A 22,483-nucleotide genomic window follows, 5' to 3' on the forward strand; every position below is an offset into this window, starting at 1 on the left:
CAGAAAAATCTCATGGACACAGGCTCCAGAGAAGTTTAGTAGTAATAAACTTTATCTGAAAAATTGGGTTTGTATTTCAGATACAATAGTAATTTACATATGGAGAAATTATTAAACCAAATCAAACCCACTTCACTTCAACCAAAAATCACATATCAATTGTATAAACACTTTGTAGAGGAACAAAACTGAAGGGAGGTCATCTTCTTCTGAACTGGTGAAATGACCTTCATTTGATATTTGCAATACTGTGAATATCTGCCTGGATATCAGAGGCGGAACAGACTTGCCAGCAGCCAAACAGTTGTCAGAAAAGCAACTTATATAACACCATCTTCTTGTTTTGATTCAGGCAAGAAATCTCAGAATGAAACAGAAGTAGATGTGACCTCTTCGAGAGCTTTGTTGGTAGCCTTGAAATAATTACTTCAGAGAAAATAGATCTCAAGACCAAGTCTCAAAGAAGTTAAAAATCTGTTAGCTATAATAAGGAAGAAAACCCTTAGACATCTGTTTTCTAAAGAATCCATCTTTTGGCTGTTTTTTAAGTTCTTAAAATGAAACATAGCAGGATATGATCTTATGTAGAAGAAATACTGTTCCTTCCCTGTAAAAATCTGTTAAGTATTAAGTGTCTTATTACCTCATCTCTAAGTAACCTGAAGTTTGGCATAGATGGAGCTTAAGCATAAATGGGTTTAGTTCAGTCAAATTTGGCAGTGCTTTTGTTATTGAGTTCTGGTTTTTTTTAGAAGTCCTGACATTGCACTGAATACAGTTTTCTTTAACAGACTGGATACTTGCAATACAATAAATGAGTAATTAGGAACTTACTTCCTTAAATATTCGTGTAAAGTAATGTTGGGCCACTTTTAATTGCCTGTTCATATAAAATGCCCAATGATAATTCAGGAGCTTTTTACAGTATAATTCTTTAAACCTAGAAATCAAGACACTTCACTGCTGTGGTACTCTGGAAATCAAATCCAACTGTCGGTTAAACTGAAACTTTTCAATAATTTTAGCACATTTTTTGTGTCTGTTTTTCTGGAGATGTGAGTTATTTGGAGAGGATAAAGAGAAAAGGAATATTTAAAACATTAAGTTAGTGGGAGGGAAGGGGTGTTGCAAGTTTTTTATAAACTACTCTTATTTTCCACAAATAGTTAGCCATGTAAACCACAAATGTGATAGTGAAGTGAGAAAGTCAAAATGTACGCATTTCTCTTAGAACTGGTCTTTATTAGCAGCAGAAATGTTCCCTTCTGATGTTTAGCTGCAGGGAAGGACAAACAGTATTTGGCCCTATTGACTGAACTGTAATTATTCCTTTCTAAACAGTTTTGATTTTACCTACATAGTGCAATCAAGTTTAATAATGTACTGAGAGGCCTATTAAAATAATTAAACCAAGTACTTTAGTCAGTGAGGAGCTATTGAAGCTTATGACTCAAAATATGATCTCAAACCCCCTCTCTGGGTGCTTGCCAGTGTTTGTAGATGCTAGTGTCCACCAACACAGTGATTTACCGTTTTACCCTAAATGCTGATTCTCTGCTCTCCCAGGTGTGAGTGCCATTTTCTGTCCTTTCACTGTCACCTTGTGTGCTGCAGCCTTTGTTTCTCCTCAGTGATGCAGCATGTACTAAGAAAAGATTGCTTTTTTTCCCTCCTGGGGTAGTTACTTTCCCTGAACAGCATAAGCCAGGCTGCCAAAAAAGCACTTGTTAGCATAGAGACATCCACAGTGGGGGCTGACTGACGTCAGTGTGCTTGGAAAAAATGGCTTTTCCTTTTCAAATGCCTCTGCCTAGCTTTGTTAGATCACAGCCCTCCTGTCCATCTGATCATTAATCACATGTTCCCCCCTCTCCAACCCGTTCAGAATTACTTCTTTATATAAACCAGCATAAAATAGTACTTCTCCTGTACTGCATATTGTACATATGATTCCTTTATGGTTGCAGAAATATATAAATTGCATTCAGCATATGCTGAAAGACCCATGTTCAATGCTCATTCTTTCCTCTATCCCTATCCCATCCTCAAACAGCCTGCCAGCTTTGTTGAATATGTCTTTGAGAGCTAGCTGTAAATATGGAGCCAAATATACATATGGATTTCGGTTTCTTACATTTGTTTCTGATAATTTCTCCCCATATGGATCCTTCAGTGTGGAAGGAGATCCCTTGCTCACTCAGAATTGGCTGATTTGGTTCCACCAAGTTGAGAGAGCCCAGCAGACTGTTTGAATGTCAGTCCTGCAGCCTCTACACCATCCCAAGGAGTGTAAAATGTAAATGTTTGGCTCTGTATAACCATAGTAATGAGGGATACAGCATGAGGCTGCATGGAAAAACAATTCTGTGATTTTGGGAGTTGCTGGTTTTTAATTAAAACACAGTGAAAAGTATGAGAGTGTGAATTGAGCACAGTGCCAAGGCTTGACTTTGCCACATCTATGAGTGTCCTAGAGATGCCACTCTCCCTCTCCACCATGGATTTTCCACCTTTTCCTCTGCTCTAAAGCCACCTGAGAAAGATTTTATTATAAATTTTATATTATATAATGGGGTAGGTGGTGCTATTGAGACACACTGCAAATATTAATGCCCACGTTCAGGATTGTTTGCAAGGTAGTCTTTATATCCGTTTGTGATCTCCAGAGTGCTGCCTGAAAAGTGAAATCTTAACACCCCTTTTTTACTTGATAATTGTGGGAAATGGAGTTTTTAATTCACATTCCTGTTGGAAAAATCCTTTGGTTTCTGGTAGAACACTGGCTGATGCAGTTTTGAGGTGGGAGTGAGGAGGGGATCCCTTTCTTTTCCATGACCTTGAGAAGGAACCTAGGCACAAATGTTTGGTCTTGGGAGTGATTTAGGATCTTGAGGGGGAAATAAATGGCTTTTTTCACAATGGAATAAGCAATAATGCTTACAGCTGTGTGTGTAGTCCTGGTAAGTTGTGTGGTCCTGGTAAGTTGTGTGTGTGATGGCCTTTTTACAGACACTTGAACTGGATGCAGTTATAAAGATGAATAATGCATTTTTTTAAAAAAGTTGCAAAACAAAAAGTTAATTCAACATCCTCTTAAAATAAAGTGTTGTTCTTAGTTTGGTTTTATACTGAGATGTAATCTTAAGAAATTATATCTCTTCTTCTTCTTTCCTCCCATAGCAACAAACGCAGAGCAAAACATTTTAAAGTGGTTATTTTTCTAGTGAGCTAAACCCAAAAGTCACTTTTTGAGCTGAAATTGAAATTCTGGTCCTCCCAGTATGGCAAAACATAGAGCCTCTTGACATTTTGAAATTTTAAAAAGAAGATCACTAATAGAACTGCACACATTGAGTGCTTGTGTAAATATTGTAAAGCAGTAGCAATTCCAAAAATATCATTATTTCTGTGGTACAGTTCCTTAAGTCAGCAGCTATTTCCCCCTAAAATTGGAAAAAGCCACTGTCATTTTCTGCAAAATGTGTGCCAGCCAAAGTGATAACACACCAGAGAAACCTAATTGATACCAGTGACCATGAAAAGTCATTTGCTTTCTTGAAAGGAGCTCATTATATGCTAAATTCAGCAGTATTGTGAATCACAAGCTGACTTTGAAAACCATCTGAATTTCAGGCTGTTGACATTTGGAAGCTGTAGCTCTTGGAGAGCCACTGAATATTTTCACCCCTTGAATTTTCCGCCCTCCAGGAGCTGAGCATCCACTTTTTTCAGGCTCTATTTCCTGTTGTGCACGTGTTTTCTAGGGGGTTAATTGACTGTTGTGAATTTTTAATAAGTGACCTCATGTTATAATTGCTTTTAAAACAGCAAATAAAGAGAAGAGTGTAGAAGAAAACAATACTCACACTTGCCAACCAGGAAAACCCCAAATCAACCAACCAAAAACCAAACCAATCAAGCACTACCACATATCCCCAAACAAAATTAAAAACAAAAGAAAAAGAAGACCAAAACAGCAGCAGCAAAACCCCCCAACCTCTCCTTGATCATTGTGAAAATGTCCTGGTTTTTTCTCGCAAAGTCAAGATATTGTTGTAAAATATATGGTCAGGGGTTCACTGAAATAACTTCCAGTTTTTTATTACTATTTGTAAGGAACATTTTTTTTTTGTATTATAACTTGTTGTATGTTCCCTTCCAGAATAGAAAAGTTCACTGTTGAAAATACATCACCTCGAGAGGCAAATAACATTTCAAACCATCGGGTGCTAATTAAGCCAGAGGCCCAAAACAACCAGAAGAACAGAGACGTGAACAAAAACGAGGAGAAGAAAGCTTTGGAAGCCGAAAAATATGGATTCCAGAAAGTCGGGCAAGACAGACCATTGACAAAAATCAACAGTGTGAAGCTGAACCCTTTGGGATCCGAGTACAGGACTTTGCCCATAAGCACGATTCCAGGTGGGCACTTCAGGCCTGTCCATTTGAATGGATCTGAGAGTAAATCCATGGGAGTTGTGCTGGCGGATGTTGGGGATGGAGCCCATCACAATGCCGAGTCCGAGCGGGTCATGCAGAGAACCAATTCCATGCTGCAGCTGGAGCAGTGGATTAAAATCCAGAGGGGAAAGGGACAAGAGGAGGAAACAAGAGGGTGAGTACTGGGTAATTTTATTTTTAGACTTTCTAGTAAATAATGCATTTGTACCCTGGTTAGTTTCTTTCGTTCTGGATCTATATTATATAATCGCATTCTTTGTTCTCTAAGAAGTGCCTGGGTGACTTCTCATAACAGATGTATGAGAGTTTCTTTTATTAGAATTTGAATGGTTATTAATAAACTAAAGTATGTTAATAATAAATAAAAATGGCCATAAACTCTTGTTGAGTGTGAGAAATTTCCCTGCCCTAGCAAGGAAGAGATGTCATCACTCACAAAAATTCTTTATCCTCTTAAAATCTCTTCTTGAAATTGCCCTCACTTCTGCATTTGAGAACTTCTCAGAACAGATGTGTGGAAGTTTCTTTTATTAGAATTTGAATGGTTATTAATAAACTAAAGTATATTAATAATAAATAAACCCTTAAAAACCCTTAAACCTGGCTATAAACCCTTTTTGGGTGTGAGAAATTTCCCTGTCCTAGCAGGGAGAAGGTGTCATCACTCACAACAATTCTTTCTCCTCTTAAAATCTGTTCTTGAAGTTGTCCTCACTTTGCATTTGAGGACTTCTCAGAACAGATGTGTGGAAGTTTCTTTTATTAGCATTTGAATTATTATTCATAAAGTATATTAATAACTCAATAAATAAAAATGGCCAGAAACTCTTTTTGGGTGTTGGAAATTTCCTTGTCCTATCAGGGAAAATGTGTCATCAGTCATAAAAATCTGTTTTTTAAATGGCCCTCTTCTATATTTTTTGCTCGCAAGTTCTTGTAATAATATTTTATTTAAAATTCTTTTTAAAAAAATATTCCTGGGTGCTTTTAAACTTTAAGCCAGTTTTAAATGAAGAGAGGAAGAGAAGATTTATCTAAAAATAAGACACAGAATCTAACTTGATGCTTAAAGCTCCTCTTCTCATGAAATTAGCTATCAGCCAGTTACAATATTGAGCTTATTCATGAAGCTTTAAAGCGATGTGTGAATGATTGGCAATATTGAATGTCGTGCCCATAGCAGTTTCTCTGAGAAGTGTAGGGACCTTGCTTCCAGGCTGCCTTACAGACAAGCAGCTCCAGCAGGAAAATGCAAAAGGTTTTTTATATTACATTTGATAGGAAGTATGGAGATGCTATCATAGGAGATACTTTGAAGGGCTGGAAATTAAGGATTTTGTGTATAGATGGATGGCAGAGCAGAGCCTAAGATAAACCAAGTTCAGAAAATGTGTTTCCCCCAAAATTTTGAGATAAGTACCTGAGGGCTTCTCGGTTTTCACAAAGTCTTGAAACATTTCCATGAACTTGGCTTCCACTTGCCAAGGTTGAATATTTCCTCACTGCTTTTAGCCTTTCATTACATATAATTAGGAATTGTTAATGTGGTGTTTCATGAAATACTCATCATAAGTAGTTTGATCAAGTTTGAACTTGCAATACAGACAGGGACTTGCACACCCAGACATTAATCTTATTATTCAGACTTGCATAATGAGAACTCAGAAGGCTCTTTGATGCAGTTAATTTTTTTAATAGGACTTTAAAACTTGCAACCAAACAGAAGAAACTAGAATAGATGTGCTATTTTTCAGTTCTGAATAAGTATAAAAACACTAAAACTGATTTCATAGTGAGAATCAAATAGAGGGAAGTGCTATTAACAATATGTTACTAATTAACAATATTTTATTCCTGAGTATAGGGAACACTTGTTTGCCTAGATAAGGGTGGCACTGATAATATAAATGCTTTCAAAAGCAGTTCTACAAAAAAGTGGCAAACTGAAGGAGAATTTGCCTTGAGCTATCTTTTTTGTTTTGCATGGAAACAGCCTTGAATAATGATCCTAATTTCTGATGTATATAGTGATGTCTTTTAAATGGGGCTTCATTTAAATTTAAAATTTTATTTTTGTTCAGGTTGCCAGTTTATGGCTGGAGACAGAAATTTAAGTAGAATCAAAGTTGGTGAATGAGAGTAGAAAAAAAACTCTGGTTTATGCTGAAGCTTAAGGTTGGGGTGAGAGGATCCTAAGGCTGTTTAAGACCTGTAAAACTCATAACTATAATTTTTTTAAAAAACAGTCTTTACTTAATGGGGAAAGTTGTTGACTCTCCACCAAGCTGCTTTCCAGTGCATCTGTATTATTGTGTCTGCATTACAGAAATCATGGAGGACCCAACTCAATATCTCTGGTGTGTCAGACTGCAGAAAAAATGGGGACAAATGCTAAGATGTCAACAAAGATGTTCAATTAAATAACTATATATAAAAGAGAAGAGGATCTCTTAGCTGTCCTTAATATAGAATGAAAAAGGTTCACTATACAACTACCAATTTTTTTAGAGGAACAGGCTGACCCCTCAGTGGTTTGATTGCCCAAAAAAGTAATGAGAATGACAGCAATGCAGATTTTAATTCTTGAAGCTGTTATCTGTTGTTTCCATGGACCTAGACATCTAGTTTGGCAAAAGACACATGAATAAACTGCTGCCTTAAGGAAGGCAAACCTTTTTAAAAACAAAAATAAATGTGGTTTGAATCAAAAATAAACACATTCCACTTTGGTATCGTTTTATTGAATTTTGCAGAAGTCAGTTATCAAAAAAATGTTTTTCACAGAAGTAGTTCACTTGAGTGGTCTTTCACAAATGTGAAAAAATACAGAAGGGTTGTTTGGTACTAAGGGATGTTTTTTGTTGCTGCTACCTCAGGATGTGAGCTTGTCTCTCCTGCCTTGCCTATATAAAATTCATCCAAAATGATAAATGCCTGCAATGAAACTCCAGGTATCCATCTTCTCTCTGCCACCCTTTCTTGATTCTTACATGGAAGTTCTGTGTTTGGGGCCAGCTGGTATTTGTGTTCATTAGGATGAGGGGCTGTTTTGAGGTTTCATTCTGAGGATGTTCAGAGTATTGCAGCACTGAGCCTCTAAAGGCCTAGCAGCAAAGTTGCTTTCCCAGTGTGTTGGTTTGAAAAATGTTAACCCCCTCCCTCCGAATTATTATAATTTTGAAATTAAGGGGCTGTCAGGCAAAGATATGGGAGTAGGAATAAAGCTTCTTTACTAGGAAAATTAAATTACAAATGCAATAAAAATTAAATTACAAAAGCAAAAAAACCCAAAAAAACAAAACAAAACACTGACAGACCATGCCCTGCCCCCTGTGTGCCAGGGTGGTGTCCCAGCCCCATCCCAGGGGGCTCAGCCCTCCTGCAGTGCCAGCTGTGGCTCTGCTGCAGCAGGGATCCTGCACAAGGGGGGAGTTTTCCTCTGCAGCTCCAGGGCTGCTGCAGATGGGCCTGGGCTCCCTCTGGCCATGCAGGGCAGCAGAAAGCTGCTCCTCTGGCAGTGCAGGGGGCAGAGGCTGCTGGGGTGTCCCAAACCTCAGATTGTACCCAGGTAGGAATGCTTGGCTCCTCCCCTGGGTGGAGCATCTCCCCATGGGATGCTGGGATTGGATCAGCCATGCCGGGACACTCAGTGGCCATGGACAGAAGATCATTAATAATTAATGGCCCATTAACAGAAGAGATCTCCTGGAGGGAGGATTGGGTGTTGGAGAGATAAAGAAAACTGCCCAGTGAACAGAAGAGAGTTGTTCCACCTCTAACAGATGGCAATAGAATGCACTCCTCCAGGCACATATTAAGTTTCCAACTTAAGACACATAAATAGTCCAACTCAGACACCAGCACCACTATTGCTACCCAAGAGACAACCTCTCAAGGTGTCTGTAAACACATGTGGAAGACTCTTTCTCATATGGGAGCAATTATAAGAAGCTATTTATGATGGCAGCTGCAGAAATATTTTGCAGCCTCAGACCCAGCTGTGGCAGCCTCCCCTTGTGTGCAGGGCAGCTGGAAGCTGCAGTTCTGTCTGAGGTTGGGTTTGGGTTTGACTGGAATGACATTTTTGCAAGTGTCAACAAGGCATTGGTGAATCTATTTTGATTTTATCGGATTATGTAAAACAAGGCTTAATATTGAGGTGGTTGAGCTTTTTACAGTTGTCATGGTTTGCCAATTGAAGATGGATTATGTTAACTTTCTAAATGTTCCAGAATATAAGTAATTGCATGCAAATTTTAAATTGATGTCTTTGCACAGTAAGAACTTCGGGCAGCTTTTTTGCAAGTTCAGGATATTTAAAGGTGCCAACAGGATTACATTGCCCATTTGATTAATAAAATGTGTGAGCAACTTCAGTGAGTGAGGTGTGTCTTGCTGCTAAATATATTCATGAAAATGTCAGGCCTTACTGTAGCTGTTATGGGATATAGCTACAATTCTATTTTGAAAGTTAGAAATGGAGTTCAAAAGCATCTTGTTTGTTTGGTTTTAAATATGGAGATGGAGAAAAGCTTTATCATTAATGGTATGTTACTAAAGAAATCTGGAGGTATTTAAGCAGACTTGGCAACAGAAGACTAGTACTTGGAATCCCTTTTCCCTTTTTGTAATTTTTTTGCAAGAATGGGAAGCTGTCCAATACAAAGTGGGAATAATTCTTCAGTAATTCTTGAAAAGCTTCAGAAACTGTAGCAGATTTTGTACACAAAGCTCTTTATAGCAGTTTTCATCTTCAAAATGTTGCAGGTGAACGTAAATACTCAGTTTAAGTATTTTCAGAAAAGTGGGTTCCACCATCATCCATTTCCCTGATAGTTATTCCATAAGGATCTCACATGCATAATGCTCGTTTATCATGCCATATGATCTACATAATTTCTTTAATGCGTTTTTTTGTGGCACTAAATTAATTCAAAACCATCTCCAGGTTCTGGTGCTTCATGGTGCAGGGATTTTAGTTCAGATTAGTGTGGGGTGTAGCTGGAAGCTGCTGCCCTCTCATGGCTAAATCAGGTCCAATTTGAGGCTGGTTTTGTTGTCTATAAGCAAGCATCAATCATATGCATGCTCTGTAGCAAAAGGCTTTAAGAGGAGCTCATTTGCATTTTAGATAAGGGCGGAATAAATCAATGTTTATGACCTAGATTTTGTCCTCTGAAATAAATTAACAAGAAGTGCTTTGTCATATTTAGGCATGCATCAATCCTCAGTATAGAAAATTTTTTAGTATTTTAACTAATGCTGAAAGTTTGCTGAATGGCTGTAGAACTGCAGACTTCTAAGGGGCAAAAAATTAAGTAAATAAGCCTTTGAATTAATATCTGAGTTGAAAAGCAATAAAGTATTATCAAACAAAGACATGTATTGCTCTTTGTTTCACTTGAATGACTGATACAAAATGGCTTGTCCTTGACAATTGCAAAGTATAATTTCTTCAGACAATTACTGCAGTTTTCCCATGGACTGCTGTTAAAGGAGTTTTTTTAATGCTGCTCCTTTTTTTTAATGTCTGTAGTAATTGCTCAGTATTTTCTTAGGGAAACAGCAGGATTTTTTAACTTTTGAAAAAACAAACATTTCAAATGGAAGTATGGAAAGCATATGGAATCAGTGTAGAACTTTAAGCTTTAAAAACTTTCACCTATCCAGCATATAGACAAGTTCCAAGATTTGATCAAAACTTGAAATGGAGTTTGCCAGTCCAGTAGAGTACTAGACTGGCAAACTGGTAAAAAGATGAAATATTGATTATATCAGCAAGAGCTAATCAGAGAGAAAGGATCCACTTTGGGCTGCTACAGTGCATTCAGTCAGAATCATTGATTCTTGAACTGTTGCTTTGAATTTATTGAGCTTTTTTTAAATGGCATTCAGAATGGTATAAAAGCTGAGAGCTGGATAAACCCAACCCACAGCGAACACCTTCCTATTGCCGTAATATTAACGCTAACAGAAGGAAACTTGTGTTCCAGCATCATCTCCTACCAGACGCTGCCGAGGAACATGCCAAGCCATCGAGCCCAGGTGCTGCCCCGGTACCCGGAGGGCTACAGGACACTGCCAAGGAACAGCAAGACTCGTCCAGAAAGCCTCTGCAGCGTGGCTCCCTACGACAGGGCCATGGGACCCGTCAGCGCCGAGGACAAGCGGCGCTCCATGCGCGACGACACCATGTGGCAGCTCTACGAGTGGCAGCAGCGCCAGTTCTACAACAAGCAGAGCACCCTGAGCAGGCACGGCACCCTGAGCAGCCCCAAGACCATGATGAACATCTCTGACCAGACCATGCACTCCATCCCCACGTCCCCCTCGCACGGCTCCATCGCGGCGGCGTTCCAGGGGTACTCCCCGCAGCGCACGTACCGCTCGGAGGTGTCGTCGCCGGTGCAGAGGGGAGATGTCACCATCGACCGCAGGCACAGGACGCATCACACCAAGGTAAAAAAAGCTTCATCTAACAGCTGAAGCTCTCATCTGCAGGGCTCTTCAGTAGAATGTGTCTGATCACTGGAAAACTCGTGTTGCGCTGGAGTGTATTTGACTATAACAGATTTTTTACATCACTGTTTTCGTGGAGAAAGGTTTGGTTTTAAAAAGGGCTGAAAAATCTAAGAATAGAAAAAATGTATTTTTTTATAGTACTAGAAGATGGGAACATGTCTTGATATCACTGCCCATTATATGTTTCCTCTTAAAAAAATGAGTCAATAGGCTAATTATTCAGAATACCCTATGCATATAAAGAACTTTATCTCCTTTCTATCACCAGGAGGACTCAGAATCCCAGGTTTCTTCACAGCTGCTGCTTTCTGTCCTTCAGCAACAAGTTTGGCTGCCTTGGGCTCCAGCAGCAAATCGAGTGTATTGTTCCTTTTTATGCCTTTGAGCTCTTAGGGAGATCACTAAGATCAGTCTAAATGCACACAACCTCATTGCTTGAGCCCTGAGAGGGACACGTGAGGAATTGTGAACTTGAGTGCCATATGTGCTGCTCTGCTACATCCAGCATGCTTGTGTTACCATGGGTTTTAATAGATTGGAAATAATTAAATAAAAATTACTTCTTCTGTTGGATGTAAAATGCTCCTGAGCATTTTCTAAAAACTTCATTCTTGGATGTCTTTTTTTTTGATGCTGGCAAAGAAATAAATCTATAATTATGACTTAAAGCAATTTAAACAACTTAGAGTTGATTATCAGGTGTTGGATTTTAAAGTTTTAGATCCCTATCACCAAAGGAATAATTTTGCTTTGGCATCTTTTATGTCTCAACTGCTCTGAAAATTTAGTAATCAGTGCTTCTCACATATCTGAGAAATACCACTGGGTCAGTGCTGCAGAGTGTGTATTGCTTGTCCTGTCAGCTATGTTTTGCTTCATGATGTTTTTGTTCCTTGTTGAACACTTTATGCTCGTCTTTCATTTAGTATTGAGTACCTTTTATACAAACTTCCTGTTTCCCTTGAGTTTTTCATGCTGTTTGGTGTGTATTTAATTAGTTACAAAATTAGCTTTTGCCATTAACTTTAAAAACACCCCTGTCTTTAAGAGGTGGGTAATCAGAAGACTCACCATTTGAAATCAGTAGGGTAAATTTAACATCTAAACCCTATCTACATAGAGATCTTAGGTTTTTCCGTGGGTTTCTATTTTTAGGTTCTCAAAATCCTTCTGAAACCCATCCATGACAGTGATTTGAAACATGGAGACGCATGACTGTGTCTCTCCAGAGCTCAGCCCCATCTCTGCATGTTAGGCACTATCCCAGGTTGAGAGATGGGATGGATTTTCCTCTCCAGAGCTGTATAGCCAATATTTGTCATATACAGTGCTTCACTTCTGCATAGATAGCCATCCAAACAGAAAGCTCTATAATTTATCCAATATTCTGTAATCCTTCTGTTGTGAGAAGTTCAGTGTTCCTCATAATATGTCAGTTGTTATGGGCTGGAGCATTTACCCACAAGAAGATCAATTTTTGTCACCAATAAATTGTTCTCCATTTGCTACAAGACTGTAATCTTATCATCCCTGGCTGGACTTGTACATTTGCAGAATTCCTGCCAGCATTTATCCTTTTAAGCCATGGCCTTTTTTAAACTTGTTCACAAGTGATGAGTTAGAATATCTGGAGAAGGATATAAAACAACTCAAATACTCTTTATTGTGTACAAGACAGAGAGGAGACTAATGTCCACTTAGCTGCAATCAAATGGTTAGGGAACAAGGCTGAACTTCTAGGAGCTGCCTCGTGTTGGAACTGGAAAGATGAAGGAAGTCTTTTTAGCCATCCAGCAATTTTATAGGAAAGTGGACACTCACTTTGAAGAAAAGGCTACTAAAGGAAGTTCAAGCCCCCCAGGAGCAGAGAGGGATGCTTCTGTGAGTGGTATTAGAGGTCTCTTCCAGCAGAGTGCAGGAGCCCAAGCCAGGTGTGCATGTATCCAAGCATCCTCGTCAGGCTGGGGCTGTGTGCTCAGGACAGGCTGCACTGTCTGCCTCAGTCAGGTCACTCTGGCAGGCAGAGGATGCTCAAGCTGAGCTGCTTCCCAGGAGAAAATGATCCAGAAAGAAGAGCAGGGGTTTTGTTGTGGCTTTTGGTTTTGTTCTGCTGATCCTTTCCTGCCTCAAACGATGGCAAGGGTGGTACTGCAACACCTGGCAAACATAAAGCAATTGTGTTCACATCCACATGCCCATTTGCACAAATCCCCTTGGGTGTGACTATTTCAGTTTAAAACGTCAATGAAGACATGGTTTGAGAATTCAGGAATGAGAACATCATGAGCAGATGCCAAAACTTTCTATTTTTTTACAGCATGTGGTTTTGAATTTACTGCTTGTCTCTGTTTAAATGGCATTGCCTACTCCAAAGTAGTCACCCTGCAGCTTGAACATTTTCTTACTTATTTTCACATCAACTAGTTTTCTGTCCTGTTGTGTCTTTCCTTATTATTCCAAGACCTTCCCTATTATTCTTGAAATAGAAATGACATCTGCAGCCCTGAGAATGCTGCACTACACCCACAGAATTTACTTTATCTAGCAATCTGCCCCTAATATTTTGAGAGTACAGCAGGACAGAAAAAGACTGCCTCCCCAAAATGCTGTTGTTGAGCTGTCCTTAAATGAACTGTGTCCTATGAGTTCCCTTTGGAACACTGGTAAAGGAAATAAGTCTTCAATGGTTTTTTAATCACAAATCATTGTAGATGTACTTTCCTAAGGTATCTTGCCATGGCTTTGGATCTTTTTATGCTAAAACTGTTATTTTTCAGGATTCCTTTAAAATTGCTACAAAACATTTTATATTTGTGAGTATTTAATATTTTTCAGTGTTGTTAGCTCATGTCTACATTTGTTTTAACATACATTTAAGTGATAATAATGTACATTTAAGTGAAAAACATCCACTTTGGAGAATATCACTGGTTATATTGTTTATGCTTTGGAAATAGAACTGTAGTGGGAGTCTCTGGGTGTATTGTCAGAAATAATTGTGATTTGTGGGTAGACCTTGCTCGTAGTCAGCACTGTGTCAGTAGAGCAACAGTAATGAGGGAGAACTGTTAATTAAATCAAATATGAAATTTGGTGTATTTCTAAAACTTACAGACTTAGTAACCTAGGTAGTAAATCAACAGAGAGCATTACTGGCACAAATCATAACAAATTTTCAGTAGGGGGAAGTTGGCTTGACTTCTTGTGTTAGCATTTAAAGTTTTTGAGTCTTTAGAAACAACTGTGGGTTACACTGTGCTATTTTTTTTGTGCAGCATGTCTTTGTGCCTGACAGAAGGTCGATGCCAGCAGGTCTGAGTTTACAGCCTGTCACTCCTCAGAACCTCCAAGGCAAAACAGTGAGTTGGATTTTTATTTGATACATCAGGGGTTTTTTTTAATAATAATCCTTTAAATATGAAGAGGCAACATTGGAATTTATTCTAGTTCAAGCTTGCTTTAAATGTAACCTTTATTTAAATTATCAGGGGAAGAAGTACTCTGTGATTTCACAGAATTTAAGAATATTGTGTAGCTGCTGAGTCAAGGTTTTCTTTGGGAAATACAGGTTTATTATTTTTTAATCATTGTTGATACATTGCTGAAATTCCTGGGAGAGCGTAGACAACATCATAGAACATGTATTTCTCCATTAATTATTTAGAAAATCCTAGAAGTAAAGTTTGGCTTTTTTGGAAATGTAAAAGAGTGTTTTATAAAAGGATGTCCTTTCTGACACTGTACTGTGGTAGAGCTGAAATTCCCATTGAAGATATTTCATCAAAGTAATGTTGGTGAATACTCTCCACTTTCCTAGTTTTTAGCTCCTTTTTTTGTCATCTTTCTGTCCATCCAAAAATACCAATTGAGAGTTATGAACTAAGAAAAATGATTTTTTAATTTATTTTTTTTTATCATGCTGTGGGCAGCCAGTCCTTCCACTGCCTCAAGCCCTGTTTCCTGCACTTCCCAGCACAGATTTCTGGCACCTTCAGTGACTTTTGGGGTTGTCCTTTGGCAGCTGGAGCCTTCCAGACATTTCTTGGGGTTCGTGGCCCCCTCAGCTCTGCTGGGCTGATCTCCAGACAGGTCCAGGAAACCAACCAGAAACCCACAGCAGAACAGTGCAGGGCCAGAGGAGGAAACCTGTAGGTAGCCCTGAGAAAAGTTTGTGTTATGGCTGTTGCACGAGTCCCAGGACCTGCATCAAATGCACAGCACCTGCAGCAAATTTATGAATGTCTAAAGAGGAGTAGGAGTTCTGTTCTAAGGGCTCCTCTGTGGAGAAAGTTTGGGTTGGAGTGCCATGAAATAAGTTACTCCTAATGCACTAAAATTGGGCTTTTTCAGAATGCACCAAAAGGAGTTTTGATCTTGAAAAAGTGGATCACTGCTCCTTTTACTTGAAAATGCTACTTTTTGTTCTCATATTCCTAAAAATGAGACTCCTTGTGCTTTGAGTGGACGTTACTTGCCAGACTGAAAGCACTGTTGTCTGTTTTTGGAGAGAGCTCCAAAATGCCCTGTATAGCAGTCTGGATTCTTACACTTGCTCCCTGCAATTCAGTATTTTTAGTCCAGGTATTGAAGGAGAACTGTAAGAAGGAAAACTGCCATTAGACAATTTGGGTTTGGTGTTGATTTTCCCTCAAAAGCAAATGGTTTTTCCAACTGAAGCTATGTGGAAATCCCTTGCTCCCTCTTGTGGGCTCCTCTGTTCGGAACTCATAGAAGTGCTGGTGCCATGCTCCTTCTCAGAGATTTTTTTTCTCTTTATTCTGAGAAACTGGTATTCACTTTCAGCATTTTTAATGTGGGGTTCTCTGGAGCTCTTTACTTCTTTGCTTTGGGGAAGTTCTGTGCCTGTGGGAGAGGGCAAGCAGGGGTTTAGGAGCTTTTTGTGCTTGGGCTTTGTTTAACTCACAGTGTTTGTGAGAAAATCAAAATTCTGGATTAATATTTAACCTCTTGTAAAGCTGACTTCTGGTGAAGTGTAAGAAACAGAAGCAAACAGGAACATAACAAAAATACTTGTGATGCTCAATGTTTTGTTTTCTTTGGAGTATTGCTAATAGAAGTGGTTCCCAGGAAAGGTTCAGGTAGAATTTCCCAAACTGACCTAAGCTGCTCTGTGTGGAATTACCTGAAAAATACCCATTTGAGGTGGACTTTATTTCCATAATACATATAATCTATAATAAGTCTTAAATGGTATTCTTCATCCCTTCCTAAGGCTGTGTTGTACAGCTTAGTCATAGAAGTAAAGCAATAAAATAACTGGGGGCCTCAGAAAGGTGGGATGGAGAATCATTTTTGTCATGTTTGTGCAAATTTATTTTGTGAAAAGTGATTATTTCTGAGGTAGTTCAGTAAACATGGGATTGTCATCAATTTTTCCTCTCAATTTCAACACATACAATTGAAGAATTACTTTAAATAATTGTCCGAAGAATTATTTTTAAAACTACGTTTTTTTGAGGGCATGTTTTGATTCTTTCACCAAGCTCAAATGGCTGTCCACATACAGGGAACAACATCCTAAGGACTGGAGTTGTCTCCCTCTGACTTAAGTCAGTATCGCCAATTTGATATGCATGTCAGGGAAATTGAGGACTGCACAGACTTTGCCCTGCAAAATCCTCAGTTATTACAGAAAGTTTGACTTTTATGGCATTTGCTGGTTTGAGCAGTCAAGGGCTAACCCTTCATTTTATATTTGGAAGAGTTCAACTGGGGGAAATGTTTTCTCTTGTGTTGTATCACTGCCAGAGTCCCTGCAAGGCGCTCTAAAGGTGCACCCTCCTTTACTTTTAGTAGCAAACCTTTTATGAGGCGTGCCTTGTTTTACTGAGGTGTTGTTTGGGGTACCAATTAACCTCTTCTCTGCTCTTTGGCTTGTCACACTGCACTCCCTCAGCCGGAGGAGCTGACCCTGCTGCTCATAAAGCTGAGACGGCAGCAGGCGGAGCTGAGTAGTATCCGGGAGCACACACTAGCACAGCTCATGCAGCTAAAGCTTGAGGCCAGCAGCCCAAAGGTCAGCCATCCAGCAATGTGTGTCCTGCTCCATGCTCACTAACCCACAGCCACCCATTAACCCGAGTCTGCTCTGTGCAAAGTTCTCCTGTGCGAGTGGAACTAACCCTGTGTGCGCGTGGTGCTCCGCTATCAACCCTTTGACGTTTTGGTTTTTGAAGTAAGCAGAGTCAAAATCACCTGGGGTTGTTTTAAAGTAGCTGGCTGGAGTTCTGTGCTAAACAGGCAAAAGCATCGTAAAGACAGCCCAGGACATTCAGGTTTAAAATGAAGTGATTTTCATCTATTATTGTGTATTGCAAACAAAATTAGTCATGATAGATTGAGACTAATCTGCTGTTTATGCAGCCTCCAATCAGATTCCATCTTGTTTGTGATATGTGTACAAAAAGCAGGACATGTTTAAAAATGGATTCATCAAAGGGTTCATAGTTGCCTGCGTAGTGGACATTGACATAAGCTCACTGTGTTTTGTGTGTAAACCAGAATGAAATGTAGTGGTCATGGTCTGATTCATAGCAAACTTTCATCATTTCTGTTTCGGGCTCAAAACTTAACAGTTCGCTAAAAAAGGCAGTTAAAAACAGCATTGTATTTCCCCATTAAACAGAACTGTCTATCACTGTCTAATTTACATCCTTCCAAGCTCTTTTCATGCATTCTGCACCTTCTGTCCCTTTCCTTTTCCCCCCTGACTGCTGCCTGCTAGAATGAGATTCTTTCACATCACCTTCAAAGGAATGCCATATATTTGGATCACCAGGTGGGATTTGCAATTTACTTGTGTGTTTATATTTCTTAATGCTTTTTGCCTGCTCCTATCAAAGCTGGAAATATTTGGGGAGAAGGATTTTCACTGAAGTTGGAGGATGCCCACAGCATAGGATATCTCAATTGATCACAAATTTGAGCTCTGATGGGGAAAAATTCCTCAGTTTAAAATTTGTCAGAAAACAGTAGCCAATCACCAATTCATTTTTCTGTTCTAAATATGTTCCTAATTTCCTTTTCATAATAACACTAACTGTAGCATTTTACCTTGTTTAACCAGTCCTAATATGTTTCCAAGCTCACATGACACACATGTAATTTATAAAAAATGGGTACTTCTGGGAATTTCAGTTTTCAAATTAAAAAGAGTTACATGTTTCTACAGCACATTAAATGAAGAGAAGGTCAAACATGAAGAAATATTTTAAGCAAATCATAACATGACACCTTTTCCCATTTTTCTCAGTTCATTCTGAAGGATTTATATAGAAATAAGGTGTTAATTCTTTTCAGTTTCTGGTATCTTATGGAGTGAGGGTTCTGTTCTTCACTAAGGTACAGGTCTTCATTAACATAATTGACTGCCAAGTGAAGAATTAGAATATCTCTCTCTCTCTGGCCTTGTTGCATGACCAAATGGGATTTCTGTACAAGTTGTGTTTGACAAGTTTTGAAGTGGAGTTTTTTTTTTTTTTTGCTAGCAGTTATGAAAGACAGTCGTAATGCTTAGAACTAAAATAAGTAACTGGATGACCATTGGTTAAAAATATAAAAATCCCTTTTTGTAAGAATATTTTATATTTATCATGTCTTTTATTGAAACTTTTGAGGCTTACACCTAAAACCGGCTGTTAGAACTTTTATATGTTCCTCTAAGGGGTTTCAGTGAGTTATTGAAAACCCCAGCTGTGCACAAACACACAATACACACTCTCACATGGGCTTGCTCGACTTTATTTTCCTACTACCTCTTGAAAACAGGGTGGGAATTGTGACCAATTCAGTCTGATGGCAGTGCATTTCCAAATATCTCTGTATTATTTTGTTTAAGGGGCTGCAGCAGGTCCAAAACAGTAGGGACACACTGCTTGCTAAATTAGACCAAAATATTTCATCCAACTCAAATATTTCCAGTCTATAATGTTTTGGAATAAGAGAATGATTATTCTGTCTTCAACAGTGTAATTCATTGTCAAGAAAGGATAACTGTCAATGTGAAATGTAAAATTGTTGTTATTGCTTGGTTAGCCAAGCTTGTCAGTATGATGGGCAGGATTAAATGGGGGGAATTGTCTATGTACAAGATGCAAAATAGTAAAAATTATTTTCCTTTCACTTGCACCAGCTAAAATTTAGAAATGTGATGTGGTAAGCATTAATTTAGGAAAGTGTGTAAGTCTTATAGTTGTGTCATACCAGAAATGCAAGGAATCAGTATAATTTAGAAATCAAGTCTAAAATCTATTGCCTTAATCTCAAAATCATGGAAGAGCAGGTTGGAATACTCACTTCTCTTGTTTTATAATACTGTCATCTACCTGTAGAAAATAAATCCCCCTGAGAGTCTCTCTGCTTTGAGTACCACTGCTTCTAGGGGTGGTATCACATTTATAGCTTTTCATTACTTTGCCAAATATCAATTTCCCTTTATGTTAAAAGCATAAAAAAAAATCAAAATTTCTTTCAGTGTAATTGAGGCCTTTCCTCCTTTTTACCAGTATCTGTAACCCATGTGGATTAGTCTCTTACTCTCTGGATTTGAAATGTCCTGTGTACTTAAATTAGGTATTTCCACTTGTGTTTAATCTCTGTAAATAGTGTCAGAACCTACTTTGCTTATAGCACATGATGGGACTCCAGTCCCTGCATCCTCAACTCTCACATTCTTGGTCACAAAGAGCTCAGTATTGTACTCAACAATAAATAATAAATTTATTAAAAGGTTGCACAGGTGACTTTTCAGGCAGACTAAAATTGATGTGTAATGAAGGTAATTTATATTCTGCTGCAATAATATGGCTGTTAAATAGGTGGCTTTCTTGTCAAGAATCAAGAATATTCAGTCACCTTTTGGAAATCATTTGTTTTTGTACTGCTGTTTCCTTTGGCCATGCTCAGAAATTCTCACCTTACACTTTCTGATGGTTTTGTATTATGCTTTCAGAATTTTTGTTGTTGTTGTTGGAGTTTAGAGAGGGGGATAAAAACCTGAGGAGACTTGGCCCACAGATACCCAGCCATATGATATCTTCTATGTCTTAGGGCCAAATAAATGGTTGTCCAGAACCCTTTTCTTTTTAAACCACTCTGCTGGCTCAAGGTTTGCAGAGTTGGGAGAGAGATTCAGTAGTAGTAAAAATGTTGGAAGAACTCCTGTAAATCAAAGTTGGAGCTTCTAGAAAACCAAACATTACTTCAAAATGTCTTTTAAGCAAAAACATATTACTTATTTTCTAATCTGGATTTAAACAAACTTTGAGCAGTTCAACAGAAACTAATTCTGGCACTGTCTGTTACTGGTCAGAAAAGAAAAATTTGAAATGTTCAAATTTGAAAAATTTGAAATTGTAGGAAAGGTATTAGGTAGAGGATATGAAGTGGTTCAGATCCTGATAATAAAAATGCATACAAACCTGCGTGTTGTTAATGAAATATTTGAGCTTCAGAGAAATTTTTTTTTATTAATTTATCAGTTGGCTGTATTTGATTGCTTGGCTTTGGGCCTTATTATTTCTCTCTTTATTGAGATCTGTTTTAGTATAACCACTCTGGACAAAATTTAATGTAGAGGGAGAACAACTTCTTGTGTCAGTCCTGGTTTTCTGTTTACATATAGTGGAGATGATGGCGTAAGTGCCTGGGGCAGGTTGTTTGGGGGTTTTTCCCTGCCTTGAACAAAGAGAGCATGTTAAGGTACCTGTTATTGCCTGATTAACTTACCAGCTGATCAGACTTTGCAGTGGATAAAAAGCAACAACAACAAAAAGGTCCTCTGTCTACCACAAGAAAAAATAAGATAAAAAAAATATTCCTCCAAATGTAAAAGTTAGGTTTTTTCCTAAATAATTTTGGGCAAGAAATACTAGAAGGCATCAGAAACTCATTCTGTTGCATTTCTGTCTATGAAAGAAAACGTTCCTATGCAAATTCATGGGGAGCGCATATAAATACAAAGTGAAAGATCATGAATGCTCCTTCACACACTTTGTGTAACCATGCCTGAAGCAGGTGTTGCTAAAAGTTTCTGCTAAAGCAGTTATTGCAAAAATAGGAGGAGAATTGTGCATCAAGTGACTTTTCAGTTTTCTTTTGGAGAAGAAAACCACCTGTTTTCATCATTTTCCCCTTATTGTTAGGAAAGTCTCCTTTTTAAGACGAAAATCCCTTTTTTTTTTCTGTGTTGCACACTTCTCTGAAACACTAAATGTATGCAATGTGTAATAAAGTGCCTGATTTTGACATTTGCATGCTTAGCAATAAATACTAATCATTATAGAAGATGTCTGACCAGTTCCAAAATAGTTTCACTCCTGTGTATGGGGGTGGATAAATGCAACAGGTAATGATTCAGAGCTCCAAAGGACATAAATCAGTGCAGTATATGAAGGCATTTTGTGATACGTGAACATGAGTCTATTGACAGGCCGGGAATGCTTATATCTTTTTAATGTACACTGAGTTATTAAGTCTATAGTTTAAAAAGTTTTCTGATAAAGGTTTGTGTTCCTGCTGCAAAATCCAATAATCCTTTTCATTTTAATACCATGCAAAGCCAAACTTGTTTTAAGCTTTTTTATTTTTAAAAAGGGAGAGTGTTGGTGAACAAATATTACGTTGGTATTAAGCATTTACCTTACTTTTGATATATTTGTTTGATATTATTAAACTTTTCAGATGTTGGTATTACTGAATGATGGAATATATGAAAAGCATGGGTTAAAATGTAATCTACTGCATTATTAGAAAGAATTAAAGTAGAGGCTATATTTTACAGTGTCGTCTTTCAAATCTAGCCATGCTGTAAACTGATGTTTGCTGTATGCTCCTCCTGATTTGAAATAGATGAAAGAGAATGAACCTTTAATCACCATGGTTCACACTATGATTGAGAACTCGGCGCTAAGACCGCAACTGTACCATCAAGTAAGGTCTTGGAGAGTGAATGAAATTGCTTTATCATCTGCCAGAATTTTCCTTAGTGACAGTTTTGGTTGTCCCTCAGATTTATCCATGACATTGGTGTTTCTCTCCTTTGCTTTGGACACCCACAAGTCATCCATGCTTCCCGAAGCGCTGCAGTATCGTTGGCATGGCTTCCGCTGCCTTTTCGTTGTTTAATATTCAGTGTACACTTCTGAGTAACTCCTCTCTGTCTAGACTATTTAATTAGCTGGTGCTTTATGCAGGTGTCCAGTAAAATTCATGAAACTTCCAGTGAGCTTCCAACATTTGTCTTAGCATGATTCTCTGCAATTAGTGTTCAAAGGCGCTTCTTTCTTTTGACCACTACAAAAGCATGTGAGCGGTGTTTACCTGGTCATTTCTGGCAATTTTGTTTCGTTCTAGGAAGTGGATTTACAAGTTTTTTTGTTTGCACCTACCAAGCCTTTAGCCACTGAAGAAAGAAAGGATCAAAATTACTTTGATCTGGGGCCTGTAAATCCAAAAGGCAGTGTCTGTTCATAAAGTCACA

General features: G+C 38.4%; 1 protein-coding gene across 15 annotated transcripts in view; it reads left to right on the forward strand.

The window, feature by feature from the left end:
• Window positions 1-22,483, forward strand: part of PLEKHA5 (pleckstrin homology domain containing A5) — a 156,845-nt gene that overhangs the window by 107,653 nt on the left and 26,709 nt on the right. For 9 of the 15 annotated variants that reach the window (XR_010027642.1, XM_063155663.1, XM_063155661.1 and 6 more), the window contains 6 exons: window positions 4,163-4,615; window positions 10,455-10,920; window positions 14,259-14,342; window positions 16,901-17,020; window positions 17,729-17,782; window positions 21,853-21,933. Coding sequence is in view for 13 of the 15 variants with exons in the window: in XM_063155663.1 (XP_063011733.1) it covers window positions 4,163-4,615; window positions 10,455-10,920; window positions 14,259-14,342; window positions 16,901-17,020; window positions 17,729-17,782; window positions 21,853-21,933 (1,258 nt within the window). In the remaining 2 variants the exon portion in view is untranslated. Of the gene's footprint in view, window positions 1-4,162; window positions 4,616-10,454; window positions 10,921-14,258; window positions 14,343-16,900; window positions 17,021-17,728; window positions 17,783-21,784; window positions 21,934-22,483 lie in introns of those variants that run through there. The other 6 variants (XM_063155664.1, XM_063155670.1, XM_063155666.1 and 3 more) reach the window with 4 other exon arrangements.

The sequence above is a fragment of the Melospiza melodia genome, chromosome 4, assembly GCF_035770615.1.
Source record: "Melospiza melodia melodia isolate bMelMel2 chromosome 4, bMelMel2.pri, whole genome shotgun sequence".
Taxonomy (NCBI): domain Eukaryota; kingdom Metazoa; phylum Chordata; class Aves; order Passeriformes; family Passerellidae; genus Melospiza; species Melospiza melodia.